Source organism: Orcinus orca, chromosome 7, assembly GCF_937001465.1.
Source record: "Orcinus orca chromosome 7, mOrcOrc1.1, whole genome shotgun sequence".
Taxonomy (NCBI): domain Eukaryota; kingdom Metazoa; phylum Chordata; class Mammalia; order Artiodactyla; family Delphinidae; genus Orcinus; species Orcinus orca.
Genome location: NC_064565.1, coordinates 42,200,098 through 42,221,840, shown reverse-complemented (window position 1 = coordinate 42,221,840; position 21,743 = coordinate 42,200,098). Strand labels below are relative to the sequence as shown.

Here is a 21,743-nt window from a genome sequence, read left to right as displayed (position 1 = left end):
TTATGAAACATGCCAAATACACCAGTCTTATCAATACGTCTGCTGTGGAAATATCATCTACACAAATATCAACTTCTAATGCCAGCTTAAGGAAATTGTAAGGGTGATGTTCTTTTAGCAAGCAGAAAGCAAGCTTCTGGGGTGTTTGTTTTTGTTTTTAACTTTTCAGCTGCTGTGGTTTTCATCTCTTCTTATGGCATGAGCACCAAGTGATGTCCACTGCCCGAAATTCCTTGGCCACATGAGTCAGGCTGGATTTCATTATTGTTCAAATAGTCCTTCTAGGAATGGGCTTCAGTTGAGGACATCCTTGTTCAATGGCGTTGACAATGGAACTGAAAATCATTTTACTAATTCAGGTTTCTGATTTGCTGTGTTGAAATCTTAAATTGATCATCTGTAATCTAAGATATGGGTAGGAGTTACTCTTGTAATAGGCTAAATCTCTTACTCCTTTAAAAATCTGTATATAAAACAGAGAATGGAATGAAATTTCAGTTCCGCAAGTTGATATGGGCTTAATATAAAGATAGCACAAAACAAGAAGAATTGGGGCTGAACATCACATAATTTTCATTGCAGTTTACTTTCTAGCACTTAATCTAGTCAAAATATTTCCCTTCCTAACATTGCTACCTTCCGAATTACTCAGATGCTTAACTATATTCTGCCATCTAAATTTATGTCTGCAATAAGGCATAGAGCGTATTTATCAAATTCTATGCAAATGAGAAGAACCCACTCCAGGATGCTGTTAGATGTGATGATTTAAGAAGCTCCACATCACCTCATTCAAGCTACTCCGGGTTTTCCTTTCCAGGGTTCAGCGGATTCCTACACGAGCAGGCCGTCTGACTCCGATGTCTCTCTGGAAGAGGATCGGGAAGCAATTCGGCAAGAGAGAGAGCAGCAGGCGGCCATCCAGCTTGAGAGAGCAAAGGTGACGTTCTTGCCCCTCTTGGGTTCCAAAGTGGCATGTTGCTCAGCAGGTATCAGCTGCTCTTCCCCTGCCTCAGATTTCTCTGGAGTAATCATTTTATGATCATTCTGATAAGGCACCAGATTGCAAGGCTCCCATGATCTGTTCACCCCTGATAGTAACATTCTCAGGGAGCCATATCCTGAGACACGGACCCCTTCACCTACCTTTTGTGTTTGGTTTGCTGGTGAAAATTCTTGGTCATCTTCTAACTTAGAGATTGTGCCCCATATCCAGCTTGCCCCTCCCACTGTCATTAGAGGGCCTCCCAAGGAACCAGCGTGCTTGCCCCGTTCTCCAAGACAGCAGCCTTCATTGCAGGCCACACGTGCATAACTGGTCAGTGGGTCTCCCTGTTGGTGTCTCTGTTCTTCCCTCTTGGTGTCAATCTCGCACCTCAAGTTCACCGTTCAGAGCTTTGAACAACGATTAGCATTTCAGCAAAGATGAGCAATGAAAGGCTTTGCCGCAAGAGACCTTCAGATATTCCACAGGGAGGGGCCCCCATAGGAATCCCTGCCCCATAGGAGGCAACAAAGAACAAATTGCATTTTTGAATGTTAGAACTGAGTCACTAGAGATCTCCCATGCTATGTCTTTCAGACTTTTTTTTTTTTTTAAGCACAGACCCCTTTTGTCAAATGAAATTTTATGCACAGTAACAGATATAACATGTTCCTGGTCAGCCTCTCCTCCTTTGCCCTTCACTATAGACTCCTAACGCATATTGATCTAGTCTTTCTAATTTTTAGGAGAAAAAAAAAAAAGCTCAGATAAAGTGAACTCCTTCCGTTTTCTATTTTTATTTAATTAATTAATTTACTTACTTATTTTTATTTTTATTTTTATTTTTTTGCGGTATGTGGACCTCTCACTGTTGTGGCCTCTCCCGTTGCGGAGCACAGGCTCCGGACGCGCAGGCCCAGCGGCCATGGCTCACGGGCCCAGCCGCTCCACAGCATGTGGGATCTTCCCGGACAGGGGCACGAACCCGTGTCCCCTGCATCGGCAGGCGGACTCTCAACCACTGCGCCACCAGGGAAGCCCCCCTTTTCTGTTTTTACAGTAAAATGTTTAAAAGAGCGGGAAGAGGAGGATGAGGCAGGTTCACAAGGTGTCTTCCTTTGCTTCCACACCCGTGCTACCTGTGCTGGTTGGCGGAAGGGGGTTGGAGCAGCACCTGGGAAAGGACATCAGTGAGACTCTAACTCGGATCCTGCCTCAGTGCTGTTGCTCCCAGGCATGGTCCCAGCACGAATAAATGAGCCCATAACAGAGCAGCCCGGGATTGCTGGAAACTGGTGTTCTTCCTTGTGGCTAAATTTTGTTTTAGGTTTCTCTCAGAGTTTATTTTGTGGCTATTGTGGTCACCCAAATGTCAGCAACAGCGCTGTTAGCTTAGGCTGGTGGCTTACTTAACCTCTGCCAAGCTGCACCAGCCCGAGAGCACTTTGCTGCGGAGGAATCTGTCTAAGAAAAGTTTCAGAAGCAGCTTTTGTTAGCTAGGGAGAAGGTGATGAGTGAGCAGCTCCGCCCTTCCTGTCTATTCGGACTGGGCTTTCTTTTCCCTGGCAGGACAAGGTATTCTATTGAGTGGGATCCTGCAGGTTTTCAGGCCTATGGCTATTTCAAAAATATTTATTTTAACCCTCCACCACCTTTTTATTTAAGACCCAGCACACATTTCCTGTATGCCAAGGTGGAGGCGTCTGTTACCATTTAAAATAATAAACATGAGTTTTATGACTAGAGGCCAAAGCAGACTGCCCCTCCCGCCTTTCCATCCCTTCCCCCCAAATTTTAGGGCACGATTCTTTGGGTTGTTGGAAAGTACGACAGGAGGGGGAACATGGTCGGGCTGCTGGGACTGAATCCTCTTCAGAGCCCTTTCTGCAGATTTCTCACTGCTGCCTGGAAATGTGGAACCCAGTTGAGATCCCTCTTTGGAAAGTGATTTCCCTTACTGCCTGGTACTATCCATTATCTGGTTCTACATTTCAGTGTGAAAAATCCTCTTCTGTCTTCCTCCCTCCATCCTTATTCCATGGTTCTGTTCCCAGTCCAAACCTGTAGCATTTGCTGTGAAGACGAATGTGAGCTACTGTGGTGCCTTGGATGAGGATGTGCCTGTTCCAAGCACGGCCATCTCCTTTGACGCCAAGGACTTTCTACACATTAAAGAGGTAAATGTAGGACACTCTGTATCCCCTAACCTGCTACAAGGCCAAGGCCAGGAATCAGCTCTGAGCCAAACTAAATGGAGAGAAGCGCTGAGGAGCTGCCAATGTGTTACCTCATTTAATTGACTAAGCCTTCCAAATCCATTCCTTCTCAGCGAGATTTGGAAGCCTGAGATCATTGCTTACATTATCACACATTTAAAACATTGAATCACAATCATCAGAGGATTGATTTAGGATAGACCTGTGGTCCTCTGGTCACCTTTTAATCACCTACCATGATAGATCCATTGACATAGATCAATGGATCCAATTTAGGGAAACGTGAGTTTGGTGGCATGGCTCCTACCCAGAAGGCACCATTTACAAGGGATGTTGTAATTATAAACATCTGGATTATTGTCCCGTGGACCTTGACCGCCAAACCAACACTACAGAGTATAATAATTAAATTGTTAAAGTTAAGAGAAGGGCAGAGGACTTTGGGAAATAGAAACCTTGAGGGATTGAGTACTTGAGGCCTCGCATCTTGAAAGATGGAATAGTGACATCAAAAACTTTCATTTACTCAACCTGGGTATATTGAAATCCTCCTTTATGTTAGACATCGTGCTGGGCATTTGGGGATCAGAACTGAAGGTCCACTGTCCCCTCGGCCAGGGAGCCCAGAGTCTGGTGGGGGAGACAAACTAGTGCATAGTTTCTGCATGGGTTGAGAAGTTCTGTTACAGTAAAATTGAATGGGTGTTGTGGGAGCCCAAAGAAAGAGCAGGAGGGACCATCCGGCTCAGGAAGAGGAGGGTGGGGGGCTGGAAAGCTCTACAGAAGTGGTGGAGCCTGAATTCAGGCTGGGTTGAGGAGTGGCGGTTTCAGGTGGAAGGGACAGCCAGGGGCAATGAGCACAGCACCGCTGGAGGGCGGTAAGTGGGGAGTGGTACAGGGGATGGGCCACGTCAGAAGGCAGGGGCCAGATGAGAAAGGACCTCGTAGGCCATGGCAAGGAGGCTGGACTCGATCACCAGGCAGTGGGCTGGAGAGGAATTTTAAATAAAGGATGGATGTGACCAGCCTCGTATCTTAGCATGGTGACTCTGATGGTCGAGGGAGTATTGCAGAGGCTGGGGAGACATGGTAAGTCTAGACAGTGGCTGAAGCAGAGATGATAGAAAGAGGGAGCAGCTTGGAGAGAGAGTTAAGAGGCAAATAGACCAGATTGGAAGATTTCACATGGTGGTGGGGGGGGATAGTGGAGAAAGTGAGATGAAGAGAAATGAAGGATGGAGGGCAGTTTCTCTAGCTCACCTGAAAGGGCAGAGGGTGGTGTCAGCTATCAAAATAAAGAAGGCCGAGAGGGGAGAAGATTAGTGACAGGGGTGACGTGATTATGAATTTGCTATTAGGTGCACTGTGTCTGGGGCACTGGGAACCTCCCATGGAGTTACTCAATGGGCCTTTCCCCACATAATGTGGAGGCCAGAGGAGAGGAATTGCAGTTTGCTCTTCCTAAGTGCTTTGAGTTGAAAAGGAGGACAGGTTTTAGCCAGGAGAAGGCAGCATAGAGTTGAGGGAGTGTTTTTACAAGTTTATTGGATTTTTTTTTGTTTTTTTAGGATGGGAAAGATTTTAATATGTTTTCCATGCTGAGATGTTGAACCCAGTGATATATATGGGAAGGAAAAGACCTAACTGATAGAATGAGGGGCTGGAGTAGAGGGAAGGAGAGAGATCCGGAATATTGGCACAAGAAGTAGGCCGAGTCAGGAGGAAAGTCTTGCCTTCCTTGAACTTCCCTGTTCTGCACAGGATTTTCCAGTGGGGCTGGAGGCATACATTGGAGGACATTCCTACTTGATAGTCTCCATTGGCTCTGCTGGAAAGGAGCCGTTAGAAATTGGATCTTAGAAAACAGAGAGTGGATATAATGGTGGATACATGTCATTACACATTTGTCAAAACCCATAGAAGGTACAACATGACTCTGGGTGAGAATGATGCGTCATTGTAGATTCATCATTGTAACAAATGTACCACTCTAGTGTGGGATGTTGATAGTGGAGGAGGTTATGCATGTGTGGAGGCAGGGGTATATGGGAACTCTCTGTACTTTTCCCACAATTCTGCTATGAACCTAGAACTACTCTTAAAAATAAAGTTTACTAATTAAAAAACATTTTAAAAAAAGAAAAAGGAGAGTGTAAGGGTGGAACAATAAAGTGAAACCTGACCCTGAGGAGCCTGAGGAATGTGATCAACATAAACCTGTCACTTAATGTCACTGAGACACCAGCATTTACCCTCTGGCCCAAAACAAGATGTGCACAGTTAATATGTAACAATTTGAAAATCACTGTCTTTCAAAACTCTGTATTCTACAATAGCATTAATGACACCAAGACATATACATTTAAAATTTTTTAACTATGTGATAGCAAGTAGGTCAAACACTGGGATGTCTACAGATGTCTCACTGTCTTTGCATTGTGCCCACGTGAACTGGGTGAAATTCTACATTTGTTCCTTTGTTCCATTCAAGATATAGTTCTTGAGCATGTAGTGTGTGCTAATGTTGGCAGATATTGTCTGACAGATGTTGTCTGACAGATGTTGTCTGACAGCTGTAAACAAAGACAGAGTACCTTCCCTCATGGACTTAAATTCTAGTGGGGAGACAGATAATGAAAAAATAAATCATTACAAATTGTGAATGCTTTGTGGAAAAAATGAACTGGATGCTGGGAATCTTAAAATATAGGGATGAGGAGGTTATATACTTTTAAATATAGGGGTGATCAGAGAAGCCTTTCTGAGTATGTGACCATTACGCAGGGTAGCCAGCCTTAAAAAAAAAAGAAGAAACCTTCTAGGGAGAGGGAACAGCATGTGTAAAGGCCCTGTGGTAGGACAAAATAAGCTGGCACAATCAATCAACTGGAAGAAGGTCATATGCCTGGAACGCAGTGAGCCCGTAGCAGGAAACAGAGTTGTAGAAGTAAGCAGGGCACAGGTCAAGTAGGACCTTAAGGTGACGGCAAGACTTCATATTTTATTCTAAGTATAATAAGATGGCACTGAAGACTTTAAAAGCAGAGGAGTGGGATGAATTTATTATTTGAAGGCTATTCTGATTGTTGTAGAGACAGTGGATTGGAGTGGGGTAAGTACGGAATCAGGGAGACTGTTAGAACCATTTTAGATTAGAGATAATGGGACTGAGCTGGCCTGGTGTCAGTGAGATGGAAAGAAGTAGACACCTTTGACATATATTGTGGAAGTTCAGTGATCTGTGCTGCTGATGCACATGTAGGAACTAAGATTGAGGGAGAAATCCAAGATGATCAAGGAAATCAAGCTTTATGAATTGAGCAACTAGGATGGAGTTGACCAGGGTGGAGTGAGGACAGATGGGAAGGGAGGTTAGGGAGTAGACATCTCAAAGGAGATATGAAGGAGGAAGTTAGATGTAAGAATTTGGAGCTCAGAGGACGGGGTTGGGCCAAAGAAATAAGTTTGGATCATTAGTTTATCCCGGTGGCATTTAAAGCTGAGGTAATGACAGAAGTCACCTAAAGAGAGAGGAGAGGGAGGAGAGAAAACAGCCCTGGATCAAACTCAAAGGAATTCCATCCTGCAAAAGTGGGGTGCATGAAAAGATTCAACAATTAAGGAAAAGGAGAAACATGAGATTTGGGAGGAAAATCAGGACAGAGCAAGGCATGGACATCAAGAGAGAAGAGCGTATCCAAAAGGAGGCAGCAACCAGCTGTGGCCAGTGTTGCGACATGTCACCTAAGACGAGGAGAAAGGAATGGATGTCGGGTTGGCAAAGTGGTCAGTAGCAACGAAGTCACTGGGACCATTGTCTGGAGTTGTGGAGACAGAGAGACAGAAGCTGGATGGAGTGTAATGAGGAGAGAAGGGGAGTTAGGAAGTATATTTAGCAAGCACAGACGGTGCTTTCAAGGGAGTTGACACTGACCGGGCAGTAGACTGAAGAGTGTATGAAGTCCAAAGAGCTTTCCTTTCAAGATGGGAGCTATCAGAGCACCAGTACATGCTGCTATTAACCACCAGAGAGAGAGGGAGAGATTGATGGGAAAGGAGAGATAGGCAAAGGAGTCAAGTTTTTGGTAGTCTGGAAGCGTGGGATCCAGACCCCGAGAGGAGAGACAGACCTCTGATACGAAGGGGAACACTGATTCATTATAACATGCAGGAAAAAGATGAGTGCAGGCACACACAGCTCAGAGCCTTGGTTATAAGAAGCTGAGGAAGCACTGAGTTGATGGCTTCTGCTTTCTCAATCGTGTATGTGGTGGGGATATCCATATTTGCCTCGAAGACAAGGACTCTTTACCTGAAACACGTACCCTGACATCTGAATGGTTACATTGACTTTGTCTCACCATTCCCATCAAAAGTGACCAAACCGTATTCATTAGCTGCTCATACCCATCGTTTCCAAGGAGAAGCAGCACTTTAAATGGTAAGAGAAGTTTTCACATATTCCATGCACACTACTCACACCCTTATCCCCACCTTGCTATATTTTATTGCTTTCCTCCATTCCATCAATCTTCTCCATTTGTCCAGTGGGTTGCTTTTTTGAAGTATGTGCTCCTTCATCAGTGACTTTCTCTTGTCTGGCAGTTTGATGTATAGTATTGAGTTGGTAATCCTATGTGGATTTGAGCCACGTGTTTTCACGAGGTCGCAGATAAGGAAACATCTCAGAAAGAGAAAGTGCTCATCGTTTTAGGGAAATGAGAAGAATTGGAACACTAAGGTGACCTTGCCAGAAAACTGGCGTGTGCTCCCAGAATATCAACACAAAGGAACATATTTCTGTAATCGAGTTGTAGCCTTTCCTCTCATCCATCACCTAGAAGGCCATTTGGTATATGCTCTGTTATAAGTACTGCCTCAGTAACGAAAAGCTTCAATGCAGAGAAACGCTACAGCTCTCCTTATCACATATACCAAAGGACAGGCGATTTAATAAGCTTTTGAACATACAACGCAGCTTTCCCCAAATTGGCTCAAAGAACTTTCATTAACGTTAAGTCAGATTCTCACTGTTTCTTAGAACTAAGGTAAAACATCTTGGGAAGTTGTGTTAACTACTTCAGAAACCCCTTAAGTTTATTTGGATACGACTTAGTAAGTTAGTGTTCCGGTGGGCTAACTTGATTTCCGGAAGTAACTTAAGCCCTAGGAAACTATGACTCATTGTGTGTTTTGTCCCTACCACAGTAAAATTTAAATTCCAGGTCTGTGCACCAAGCATTCTGAAAGGGTCCCGTTGCCTTTTGTTAATTCCAAAATAAACGGGCCTGGTATTTCAGGCCTGTTATCCTGAAATAAACGATGGAAAGATGGAAGAAACTGAGACCTAGATTGTTCAAGATTTTATATTAGGTCAACTCTTTTCTTCAGTGCAGGCTCAGACTGCATGCCATGCGGGCCTTGTGTAGGAGCTGTGTGCATAACAAAGGCCAAATCTCTAAATCATATCTTTTTGCTTTTGAGTGTGAAGCTGTTACTCAGAATTACTCAGTTACCTGGAATTTCATGCTGCGATGATTCAACAGAATCATCCATTCCTCCTTCACAGTGTGTCAATGTCATATACATATAAATTCTACTGTTCTCTGAGCTAAGCACAATATACCATAGAGAGTTACATTTCGAAAAAACTAAATGGTTTCTGGATCAAAGAGAGAGAGTTACCTTGCCCAACACTGTTAAAGACACAAAAGGAAGTTTTTGGAATTATCTCTGGAGGATGTAAACAGTAGGACTAATATCTGCTTTCTAGAAATCACCTAGCAGAAACCTTCCCTTGAGGCAGGTAGCTTGGATTAACTATGCCTCCTGCTCTAGGATTCAGCAAATCTATCATTACAAATGCAGTTTTGCTGGCCCATCACATAGGACCATGTTCACCCCATATTGGCTGAAGCCTTTGTGTGGGTTTGTTTCCCAAGTTTATGTGTCATGGAACTTTATTTAAATGGAAATTCCTTCATTCCTGTTGGGCTTCAGGCCATTTGGAGATTATTTCAAAAATTCCACTTATGTATAACACGCTTAGCCTTTGTAAGAGTAGGCTTGTTTTTCTTCAGGTAGTAAGATGGACCTTGATTTGCAAACCTATATTTGGAAGATTATAATTTTTCCTCAGAGAGAGTAGAATACAGATAGTAGGGTGGAATTTTTACCTCAAAGCTTTTGACAAAAAAACAGACTCTTCAGTGTATTTTGTCTTAGACTTGTCGATCCTGTCTTCCAGAGTTCCAGTTACATGGGTGCCTATTTATCCATGTAAAATCTATTCCTTAAGAATTGGCTAGAGCTTCTTGACAAGGACCAAAGGAATCCAGATGTTAAGACCTGACTTTTGCCCAGGGATTGGCAAACTGTGGCTCACAGGCTGAAACCAGCCTGCTGCCTTTCTTGGAAAGAAAAAGTTTGTTGAAGCACAGCCGTGCTTACTTGTTTACGTATTGACTGTGGCTGCTTCCACACCATAAGAGCAGATTACAGTAGTTGCAGCAGAGACCATATGGCCTGCAAACCCTCAAGTGTTTACTCTCTGGGCCTTTAGATTAAAAGTTTGGTTTCTTCTATGGACTGCTCCATCCCAGATATATATAATATAGTATAATATACTATAAATAGTGTTTGTGTATGTAATAGAGTATAGTATAATATTATATAATATAGTGTTTCATTCTTTTGGTCCCCTGAGATTTATAAATGTGAAGATCAGTGAATTACTGTTGATAGCAGTTTTATTCCTGCATTCCAGAAATATAACAATGATTGGTGGATAGGAAGGCTGGTGAAAGAAGGCTGTGAGATTGGCTTCATCCCAAGTCCACTTAGATTGGAGAACATACGGATTCAGCAAGAACAAAAAAGAGGACGTTTTCACGGAGGGTAAGGCTCCTTCCTTTCTCTAAAGTTTTTTGGAGGAAGTAGGAAAATTAGGTGATATTTTCAAGTTTGCTTATTAGGTTAAACATATATGCTTTCAAAGTAAAAGCTACTTCTCTATGTGCAAGGTGTTTCTGAAATTGACAGAAAAGGGTTTCATATAGTTCACTCTCCCCATTGTGTGCTGAAGCCTGGACACCCCTGGAATCAACACGAATTCCACAGTGGAGACTGTTTTCTGTGGCTTCAGCAAACCCTCCTGGGAACCTAAGCTTTCCTCTGTGAGAGTCGTGTAGGGTATCCTTTCTCAGTACAGTAAGTGGGGGCCTGGCCTGACCTGGCATCATGGCTCTTCTTGGTTAACTTTCAGAGACTCTCTTTCAAGTGGGCACAGAATGCCATGGCACATGCAATACCATCCCGGGACTAGTAGCACTTTGTCCAGGGTTTTCTGTGGCTGCTGCCATCGCTTGGTACTTGGGGTAAGACTCTGTCCAGCTTCAGATGAATTAACCTCTAGTGAACTCATGAAGTAGCCACAAAGATCTCAGAGTGCAGGTATTTAAAGGTCCCAGGGATACAAGCAAAGCCTGAGAGGAGAAATCAGAATCATACTGAGCCTGCATATATTGTGAGCCTACATTGAAGTACTGATTTGGTATGTGTTACCATTGTTTGAAAGTCCTGAAATAGAATCAGTTCTTTCTCTTAACTCTCAACCTCCTTTTTCTATTAGATCCTTTTCTGTTTCAAAAACTCCTCTGTTCTTCAGGAGCCCTTTTGCCTTTGTCATAATGGGAACCTCTTAAACAGTGATAGGAGATCACAAAAGTAGAGTGTTAGCCCACTTTTAATTATCATGCCTATAACATTATTAATGATTAATCCCTCTTATTACTTCTTCTCTAGACTTTTTGTCTCTCATGCTGCTCCATGTGGGAACACATTTTCCTGTCTCAGGACCTTTGTAATTGCTGTTTCCTTTTACTGGACGCTTTTCTTCACTCTTCCACTGGATCACTCCATCTGATTCAGATCTTAGTTAAATATCACCTTTTCAATGACCCCTTTCCTGCCACCACATTTAAAGTTGAATCCACTTCTCTTCCCTTGCTTCCTATCTCTCTCCCGACTCAGTTTTCTCTGTTGCACTTATCACTGTCAGAAATACTATATATTTACCTATTCATCTGTTTGATACTGATATTTCCCGTTAGAATTTGTCTGTATAAGGGAAGGAATTTTGTTTTTCCCCCCACTGTTGTATTCCTAGTTTCTAGGACAGTGAATACTCAATAGATATTTGAATGAAATAATAAATGAATTATTATCACCATTTCCAAAGTTATTCTACTATTATTATTATTATTCCATAAAATTATTTTACACTTCTGAACTAAAGGCTTACTTTGCCCACAGGCACAAGAGTAAAACCAAGAGCTCAAAGACATGATCTTCTTTTATCTTTATACCAACTGTGAAGTATAGTTTCTCCTTCTAGAGATGGGGAAACTCAGGCACAAAGATATGATATGGTGTGCCAAGGTCCCACGACGAGTAATGGGCAAAGCCGGGAGGAGAAATCAGATTGTCCTAACTCTAGGGACCATACTTAAGCACTGAAGGAAGGGACACTGGAGAAGTGGGAAGGTGGGCTCCTGAGGGCCCTGGTGGGCTCCAGGGAAGCTTCCCAAGCCACATGCAGGAACCAATACGAATGAGCTTCCATTCCATTCCATAATACTATTCATGACCAAATCCTTACTGCCAGTTCTTAATTCTGATCCCCACATAAGAAGTGCTTCTTCCAGATCTTACTGCTTGTTTTGAGCTGTGTTTGACATCCAGCTAGTGTACTGGTGACCAGTGTTGGTTAAAAAGACAGTTCACAAGAACATTCCTAGTAGTGATTCTTTTGCCTCATTTCTGCATTGAATAATTAGGAGACATACTTTAGCAAAATATTTCCAGGTCCTAGATAGTTTCCCACTTTCTCTGAGAAAGGAGGTCAAAGAAAACATTTGGGCAGATCCTTGAAGTACTCTATAGCAGGACTTGGTGTGTTTTGAATTACTTAGTGGATTAAGGCCAAAGAAAGCTTTGTACTCTCAAGTTCTATTTCGAAGGAATCTGGGGAATGAGTCTTTTTTTTCTTTGAATTTAATTTTATTTATTTTTTTATACAGCAGGTTCTTATTAGTTATCTATTTTATACATATTACTGTATATATGTCAATCCCAATCTCCCAGTTCATCCCACCACCCCCCACCAACTTCCCCCCCTTGGTGTCCATGCATTTGTTCTCTACATCTGTGTCTCTATTTCTGCCCTGCAAACCGGTTCATCTGTACGATTTTTCTATGTTCCACATATATGCATTAATATACAATATTTGTTTTTCTCTTTCTGACTTACTTCCCTCTGTATGACAGTCTCTAGATCCATCCACGTCTCTACAAATGACCCAATTTCGTTCCTTTTTATGGCTGAGTAATATTCCATTGTATATATGTACCACATCTTCTATATCCATTTGTCTGTCAATAGGCATTTAGTTTGCTTCCATGACCTGGCTATTGTAAATAGTGCTGCAATGAACATTGGGGTGCATGTGTCTTTTTGAACTATGGTTTTCTCTGGGTATATGCCCAGTAGTGGGATTGCTGAGTCATGTGGTAATTCTATTTTTAGTTTTTAAGTAACCTCCATACTGTTCTCCATAGTGGCTGTATCAATTTACATTCCCAGCAACAGTGCAAGAGGGTTCCCTTTCCTCCACACCCTCTCCAGCATTTGTTGTTTGTAGATTTTCTGATGATCCCCATTCTAACTGGTGTGGGGTCATACCTCATTGTAGTTTTGATTAGCATTTCTCTAATAATTAGTGATGTTGAGCAGCTTTTCATGTGCTTCTTGGCCATCTATATGTCTTCTTTGGAGAAATGTCTATTTAGGTCTTCTGCCCATTTTTGGATGGGTTGTTTATATTTTTAATATTGATCTGCATGAGCTGTTTATATATTTTGGAGATTAATCCTTTGTCCGTTGATTCGTTTGCAAATATTTTCTCTCATTCTGAGGGTTATCTTTTCGTCATGTTTGTAGTTTCCTTTGCTTTGCAAAAGATTTTAAGTTTCATTAGGTCCCATTTGTTTATTTTTGTTTTTATTTCCATTACTCTAGGAGGTGGGTCAAAAAAGATCTTGCTGTGATTTATGTCAAAGAGTGTTCTTCCTATGTTTTCCCCTAGGAGTTTTATAGTGTCTGGTCTTACATTTAGGTCTTTAATCCATTTTGAGTTTATTTTTGTGTATGGTGTTAGGGAGTGTTCTAATTTCATTCTTTTACATGTAGCTGTCCAGTTTTCCCAGCACCACTTATTGAAGAGGCTGGCTTTCTCCATTGTATACCCTTGCCTCCTTTGTCATAGATTAGTTGACCATAGGTGCATGGGTTTATCTCTGGGCTTTCTATCCTGTTCCATTGATCTATATTTCTGTTTTTGTACCAGAACCATACTGTCTTGATTACTGTAGCTTTGTGGTATAATCTGAAGTCAGGGAGTCTGATTCCTCCAGCTCTGGTTTTTTCCTCAAGATTGCTTTGGCTATTTGGGGTCTTTTGTGTTTCCATACAAATTTTTAGATTGTTTGTTCTAGTTCTGTAAAAAATGCCATTGGTAATTTGATAGGGATTGCATTGAATCCATAGATTGCTTTGGGTAGTATAGTCATTTTCACAATACTGATTCTTCCCATCCAAGAGCATGGTATATCTCTCTATCTGTTTGTGTCATCTTTGATTTCTTTCATCAGTGTCTTACCATTTTCTCAGTACAGGTCTTTTACCTCCGTAGGTAGGTTTATTCCTAGGTATTTTATTCTTTTTGTTGCAGTGGTGAATGGGATTGTTTCCTTAATTTCTCTTTCTGATCTTTCATTGTTAGTGTATAGGAATGCAAGAGATTTCTGTGCATTAGTTTTGTATCCTGCAGCTTTACCAGATGTATTGATTAGCTCTAGTAGTTTTCTGGTGGCATCTTTAGGATTCTCTATGTATAGTATCATGTCATCTGCAACAGTGAAACTTTTACTTCTTCTTTTCCAATTTGTATTCCTTTTATTTCTTTTTCTTCTCTGATTGCTGTGGCTAGGACTTCCAAAACTATGTTGAATAGTAGTGGTGAGAGTGGACATCCTTGTCTTGTTCCTGATCTTAGAGGAAATGCTTTCAGTTTTTCACCATTGAGAATGATGTTTGCTGTGGGTTTGTCATATATGGCCTTTATTATGTTGAGGTAGGTTCCTTCTATGCCTACTTTCTGGAGAGTTTATATCATAAATGGTGTTGAATTTTGTCAAAAGCTTTTTCTGCATCTATTGAGATGATCATATAGTTTTTCTTCTTCAATTTGTTAATATGGTGTATCACATTGATTTGCATATATTGAAGAATCCTTGCATCCCTGGGATATATCCCACTTGATCATGGTGTATGATCCTTTTAATGTGTTGATGGATTCTGGTTGCCTGTATTTTGTTGAGGATTTTTGCATCTATGTTCATCAGTGATATTGGTCTGTAATTTACTTTTTTTGAGACACCTTTGTCTGGTTTTGGTATCAGGGTGATGGTGGCCTCATAGAATGAGTTTGGGAGTGTTCATTCCTCTGCAGTTTTTTGAAAGAGTTTGAGAAGGGTGGGTGTTAGCTCTTCTCTAAATGTTTGATGGAATTCACCTGTGAAGCCATCTGGTCCTGGACTTTTATTTGTTGGAAGATTTTTAATCACAGTTTCAATTTCATTACTTGTGATTGGTCTGTTCATATTTTCTATTTCTTCCCAGTTCAGTCTTGGAAGGTTATACCTTTCCAAGAATTTGTCCATTTCTTCCAGGTTGTCCATTTTATGGCATAGAGTTGCTTGCAGTAGTCCCTTAGGATGCTTTGTGTTTCTGTGGTGTCCATTGTAACTTCTCCTTTTTCATTTCTAATTTTATTGATTTGAGTCCTCTCCCTCTTTTTCTTGATGACTTAGGCTAAAGGGTTATCAATTTTGTTTATCTTCTCAAAGAACCAGCTTTTAGTTTTATTGATCTTTGCTATTGTTTTCTTTGTATCTATTTCATTTATTTCTGCTCTGATCTTTATGATTTCTTTCCTCTACTAACTTTGGGTTTTGTTTGTTCTTCTTTCTCTAGTTCCTTTAGGTGTAAGGTTAGATTGGTTTTTTTGAGACTTTTCTTGTTTCTTGAGGTAGGCCTGTATTGCTATAAACTTCCCTCTTAGAACTGCTTTTGCTGCATCCGATAGGTTTTGGAACATCATGTTTTAGTTGTAATTTGTCTCTAGGTATTTTTTGATTTCCTCTTTGATTTCTTCAGTGATCTCTTGGTTATTTAGTAACATTTTGTTTAGCCTCCATGTGTTTTGTGTTTTTTATGTTTTTTTCCCTGTAATTTATTTCTAATCTCATAGCGTTGTGGTTGGAAAAGATGGTTGATATGATTTCAATTTTTTTTTAATTTACCGAGGCTTGATTTGTGACCCAAGGGGTGATCTATACTGGAGAATGTTCTGCGTGCACTTGAGAAGAAAGTGTAATCTGCTGTTTTTGGATGGAATGTCCTATAAATATCAAGTAAATCTATCTGGTCTATTGTGTCATTTAAAGCTTGTGTTTCCTTAGTAATAATCTGTTTGGATGATCTGTCCATTGTTGTAAGTGAGGTGTTAAAGTCCCCCACTATTACTGTGTTACTGTCAATTTCCTCTTTTATAGCTGTTAGCAGTTGCCTTATGTATTGAGGTGTTCCTATCTTGGGTGCATATATATTTATAATTGTTATATCTTCTTCTTGGATTGATCCCTTGATCATTATGTAGTGTCCTTCCTTGTCTCTTGTAACATTCTTTATTTTAAAGTCTATTTTATCTGATATGAGTATTGCTACTCCAGCTTTCTTTTGATTTCCATTTGCATGCAATATCTTTTTCCATCCCCTCACTTTCAGTCTGTATGTGTCCCTAGGTCTGAAGTGGGTCTCTTGTAGACAGCATATATATGGGTCTTGTTTTTGCATCCATTCAGTGAGCCTGTGTCTTTTGGTTGGAGCATTTAATCCATTCACGTTTAAGGCAATTATTGATATGTATGTTGCTATTACCATTTTCTTAATTGTTATGGGTTTGGTTTTGTCGGTCCTTTTCTTCTCTTGTGTTTCCCACTTAGAGAAGTTCCTTTAGCATTTGTTGTAGAGCTGGTTTGGTGATGCTGAATTCTCTTAGCTTTTGCTTGTCTGTAAAGTTTTTGATTTCTCCATTGAATCTGAATGAGATCCTTGCCGGGTGGAGTAATCTTAGTTGTAGGTTCTTCCCTTTCATAACTTGAAATATATCGTGCCACTCCCTTTTGGCTTGTAGAGTTTCTGCTGAGCAATCAGCTGTTAACCTTGTTGGAGTTCCCTTGTATGTTATTTGTCGTTTTTCCCTTGTTCCTTTCAATAATTTTTCTTTGTCTTTAATTTTTGTCAGTTTGATTACTGTGTGTCTTGGTGTGCTTCTCCTTGGGTTTATCCTGCCTGGAACTGTGTGCTTCCTGGACTTGGGTGGCTATTTCCTTTCCCACGTTAGGGAAGTTTTCGACTATAATCTCTTCAAATATTTTCTTGGGTCTTTTCTCTCTCTCTTCTGCTTCTGGGACCCCTATGATGCGAATTTTGTTGCGTTTAATGTTGTCCCAGAGGTCTCTTTGGCTGTCTTCATTTTTTTTCATTCTTTTTTCTTTATTCTGTTCCACGGCAGTGAATTCCAGTATTCTGTCTTCCAGGTCAGTTATCTGTTCTTCTGCCTCAGTTATTCTGCTATTGATTCCTTCTAGTGTATTTTTCATTTCAGTTATTGTATTGTTCATTTCTGTTTGTTTGTTCTTTAATTCTTCTAGGTGGCTGTTCTTTAATTCTTCTAGGTCTTTGTTAAACATTTCTTGCATCTTCTCAATCTTTACCTCCATTCTTTTTCCGAGGTCCTGGATCATCTTCACTATCATTATTCTGAATTCTTTTTCTGGAAGATTGCCTATCTCCACTCCATTTAGTTGTTTTTCTGGGGTTTTATCTTGTTCCTTCATCTGGTACATAGTCCTCTGCCCTTTCATTTTGTCTATCTTTCTGTGAATGTGGTTTTCATTCCACAGGCTGCAGAATTGTTCTTCTTGCTTCTGCTGTCTGCCCTCTGGTGGATGAGGCTATCTAAGAGGCTTGTGCAAGCTTCCTGATGGGAGGGACTGGTGGTGGGTAGAGCTGGCTGTTGCTCGGGTGGGCAGATCTCAGTTAAACTTTAATCTGCTTGACTGATGATGGGTGGGGCTGGGTTCCCTCCCTGTTGGTTGTTTGGCCTGAGGCGACCCAACACTGGAGCCTACGGGGCTCTTTGGTGAGGCTAATGGCAGACTCTGGGAGGGCTCACACCAAGGAGTACTTCCCAGAACTTCTGCTGCCAGTGTGCTTGTCCCCACGGTGAGCCACAGCCACCCCCCTCTGCAGTAGACCTTCCAACACTAGCAGGTAGGTCTGGTTCAGTCTCCTATGAGGTCACTGCTCCTTCCCCTGGGTCCCGATGTGCACACTACTTTGTGTGTGTCCTCCAAGAGTGGAGTCTCTGTTTCCCGCAGTCCTGTCGAAGTCCTGCAGTCAAATCCTGCTAACCTTCAAAGTCTGATTCTCTAGGAATTCCTCCTCCTGTTGCCGGACTCCCAGGTTGGGAAGCCTGACGTGGGGCTCAGAACCTTCACTCCAGTGGGTGGACTTCTGTGGTATAAGTGTTCTCCAGTTTGTGAGTCACCCATCCAGCAGTTATGGGATTTGATTTTATTGTGATTGCGCCCCTCCTACCGTCTCATTGTGGCTTCTCCTTTGTCTTTGGATGTGGGGTATCTTTTTTGGTGAGTTCCAGTGTCTCCCCGTTGACGATTGTTCAGCAGTTAGTTGTGATTCCAGTGCTCTTGCAAGAGGGAGTGAGCGCACATCCTTCTACTCTGCCATCTTTGGGGAATGAGTCTTAAGTTCCTTTTCTGTATCTTAGGAAATCCAGTGGAAATTCTTCTTCAAGTCTTGGAGAAATGGTATCAGGGACATTTCGAGCAACCCCCACATCAACAGGTGAGGGTTTCAGTTAGATCTTTTTTTTTTTTTTTTTTCAGTTAGACCTTTTTTTAATGGAATGTATTGCTTTCTTAATATTTGAAAGTTCATGCAAGTATTTTTACTAATTTGGAAGCAATTTAAAAACTTGACTTAAAGATTTTTCTACTTAACTTTTCATTGCTCATTTGCTTTCTATGGTCATTTGATTTGATCTAAAGGGTACTTGTGGTACTAGAAATTCAGATCATGGTAATATAACTTTGTAAAATCTTATTTGCCCTCTATTTTATAAATCATTCAGAAGCAAGTTCATTATTCCACCCAGAAACCCAGCAGACTTTAAGATGGTGAGGGCCAACCAATTAAAAAGTTTTTACAAAGTTGTAAAGTCTGAAGAAAATGCTCTATTTAAATCTCCATGTAAAACTTTAGGGTGTGTTGGTACAGCCTGGGCGGTGGAGGTGGAGAGGGTTGAAGCAGAGAATGAGGTTAAGCCCAGATGACCTCACTTCTGTTTGGACAGCAGATAACTGAGCCCTGGAATTAATGGTAATGAAGAGGCAGTGGCGGCCCAATCAGGAGTTGTGTATTTAGAAACTGTGGAGGTATTCAAGCAGGAGTTTTTCTTCCACCACGTTCCCTGACTCCTATAGGCTCATTTCATTCTGCCCAGAATTGATGCTGCATTAAGTCATCCAGGATTACCAATTCAGAATGACAGATCCAAGGTCTATCCTGGTCTATCCTAACTGCAGGAAACTGGATTGATTCTGGAACAGATCTGAGTATCTGGGTCCTTGTTCATGTGAATCCTGATTTCCATGGCTCTGAGCCAAACTCTGGGTCTCTGGGTTGTCCGCAAATGGACTGGACCTGACTGGGTGGCCACAAAGCCACTTTAATCAGATATTGAGTATATTTTGCCTCATCCCCATTTGTTGGACATTTAGGTCATTGCAGCTTTTCACTATTACAAACAAGAAAGAACAGGAATAACTGATTATAAACTTACTTGAAATTAAGAGCAACATAGTAGGAAAAATGTGTCAATATTCTGGAAAGTGAGCAGAAAGACTTAAGAACACAAAAAGAACCGCAAAATTTTTTGATAATTCACCAAAATTACAAATCCAAAAATAACTAGTGAGTGAGGTAATGATCATTACTATCCAAATTGTTATTCTAAGTTTCTTTTTATCAAATTTGATTTGTCCAAGTTGCTGTCAGTCACACTGCATGGTGTGTCCAGCACAGGAACAACCCATGGCCTGTGAGTGGCCCAGCCAATGTTATTATGAAATCCACCCTCCCCACCCCACGTGAAATCAGGATATAAGCTCATTCTAACGGAGAGGAAGTTGTCTGTTTTTGCATTTGTCTTCAAAATTGGCCCGACCAGTATGAAACAGTAGAGTGGTGCTTTGCAGAGTGGATGAATTGGAAAATGACGAAAATGACAGGGACAAATTGGTACATTCTTCCTTCTTTTAAAAGCATGTGCTAACAATGACAGAGATTGCATATTTTGATATGGCTCTCATTGTTGTCTTTTAGCAAAACAGAAGCAAAAAGTGGTAAGTTGTGTTTCCTTTTTAAATCTGCTGTGAAGGTTTCTATCCATACATGCCTGCAATGCTCCATTTCAGTGACCCAAATGGCTATAAAATAAGGGAGGAGTCTCCTTGGTGGGACCTGTGGTCATCATTTCTCATTTGACCTGAGGATTGTGAATGTTGTGGCTGTGGAGGAGGTGTGCTGACCCTCCCCTTGTTACGCGTATCCAATCATCTTTTTCAGACGGAGCACATCCCTCCCTACGATGTTGTGCCATCCATGCGTCCGGTGGTGTTAGTGGGGCCGTCACTGAAGGGTTATGAGGTACAAATACCAGTCTGTTACGCTTCAGTTCTTGATCAAGAACCTAGGTGACAGCCATTTGGAGCTTGCTTCTCAGGGTCTGCCTTCACACGGGTCCTAACAGAAGCCAGCCCTCAGCTCGTGAAGGCAGGAGGTGCAGCGTGGGGCTTACGTGGCCCTTCACTCTTTCTTCCCTCCCTGGCCCACTTCTTGCCTTTCATGTATTACAGTGTTCAGAAATAGCTCCCTCAAAATATTTATAATGGGAAGTTCTTGTCAAAAATTTGCTCTGCATTCAATTCAAAGAAAAGGATTTTTTCTGTCTCAACTGTTCCCGTTGCTATTAGAAATAATAGAGTATGAACAGCACAAGGGAACATATAGGCAATATGCCAGCAAACCTCACCTCAGAGCACCAACAGATCTCACCTTGCTGCGTGCTCAAGACAATGGCATATTCCACCATACATTTCTCTGCTTCTTTACTTTAAAGACCATATTAAAGAAAAAAAAAAAAAAACACTCCACTAAAAGTATTAGTGAACTCCTTCAGAGATTAATTAAACAAAACCATGCAAAAAGGAAAAGAGTAAAGACTTAGATCACTGCATTTCAGATGTTGCCATTTTGGCTTTATGCCAGCGTGGATAAGAATAAGTGGGTAGGACATTAAAATCTGAAGGTGGGCAACCTCCAAGGCACGCTTCCCACTGAGTTAGCATAGTGGCTGGCACATAGTAGGCATTCAGTACACATTTGTTGAGTGAATTAATGAGTCTCTTTGAGGCAGATTTAAGAATCCCATCTCCTTCTCCCCCACCCTCCCTTTTCCCCTTCTCCTTCCTCTCCTCCTCTCTCCCCTTCTCAATGGGGAACATCAGAGAAAGAGCAGGAGAGCGGGGTACAGAAATCCAGCCCTAGGCGTGGAGAATTTCCACCGACTTGCACAGACTAGCAGGAGGCAGAGCCCCAGGCTGGCCTGAGGAGCTCTAGCTGCTCCTCACTGAAGGCAGGCACCACTCAGGTGCGCCAAGGATAGGCTGCACCTGCGCACAGAGCGAGCCTATCGTGGACTCTCGGTGGCAGTTCCACCCCCTAAAAGGAGATGAGGGTTTGCCTTGGATCTAGTGAACACTGCTGGTTCATGCCTCAACACCCTGGAGGAGAACCAAGGGGGGAAGTTGAGTAAGTGCAACTGGTTAAGTATGACAGACTCTGTCCACGGTCACCTGCCCTGTCCCACCTCCACCAGACAAGTGGCTGTGATCAGATCTTGGCTCCATCAGAATGCCTTCCCTTTCAGCTCTCTCACTTTTGACTTCTCTCTCTCTCTCTGCGTGTGTTTGCCTCATTCTTTTTTTTTTTCACCTCTGCAAAGGTCACAGACATGATGCAGAAAGCCCTCTTTGATTTCCTGAAGCACAGGTTTGATGGGAGGTGAGGCATACAGATGCTTTTGTATTCTTTATTTTCCTTTAACCAAACATGAATGATAAATTGATTTGTGGATCTATGTTTCTGGTGATTGCAGATGTTCTCTAATTAAAAGTTAACTCAATGTTCAGGGGAGAATACAATGAAAGTGTTCTGAAAATATGAAGTTATGACGTGTAGCATTGAATCCCTTAAAGAAAAAGGACCTTGAGAA

At 41.7% G+C, this 21,743-nt stretch overlaps 1 protein-coding gene across 7 annotated transcripts in view; it reads left to right on the top strand.

Moving 5' to 3' along the window:
- The window catches only part of CACNB4 (calcium voltage-gated channel auxiliary subunit beta 4), a 270,883-nt gene that overhangs the window by 211,054 nt on the left and 38,086 nt on the right, over positions 1-21,743 (top strand). For 6 of the 7 annotated variants that reach the window (XM_049712720.1, XM_004276808.4, XM_049712723.1 and 3 more), the window contains 7 exons: positions 821-940; positions 3,040-3,162; positions 9,968-10,098; positions 18,177-18,253; positions 19,793-19,812; positions 20,036-20,116; positions 21,474-21,532. In XM_049712720.1, coding sequence (XP_049568677.1) covers positions 821-940; positions 3,040-3,162; positions 9,968-10,098; positions 18,177-18,253; positions 19,793-19,812; positions 20,036-20,116; positions 21,474-21,532 — 611 coding nt within the window. Of the gene's footprint in view, positions 1-820; positions 941-3,039; positions 3,163-9,967; positions 10,099-18,176; positions 18,254-19,792; positions 19,813-20,035; positions 20,117-21,473; positions 21,533-21,743 lie in introns of those variants that run through there. The other variant, XM_033400059.2, reaches the window with a different exon arrangement.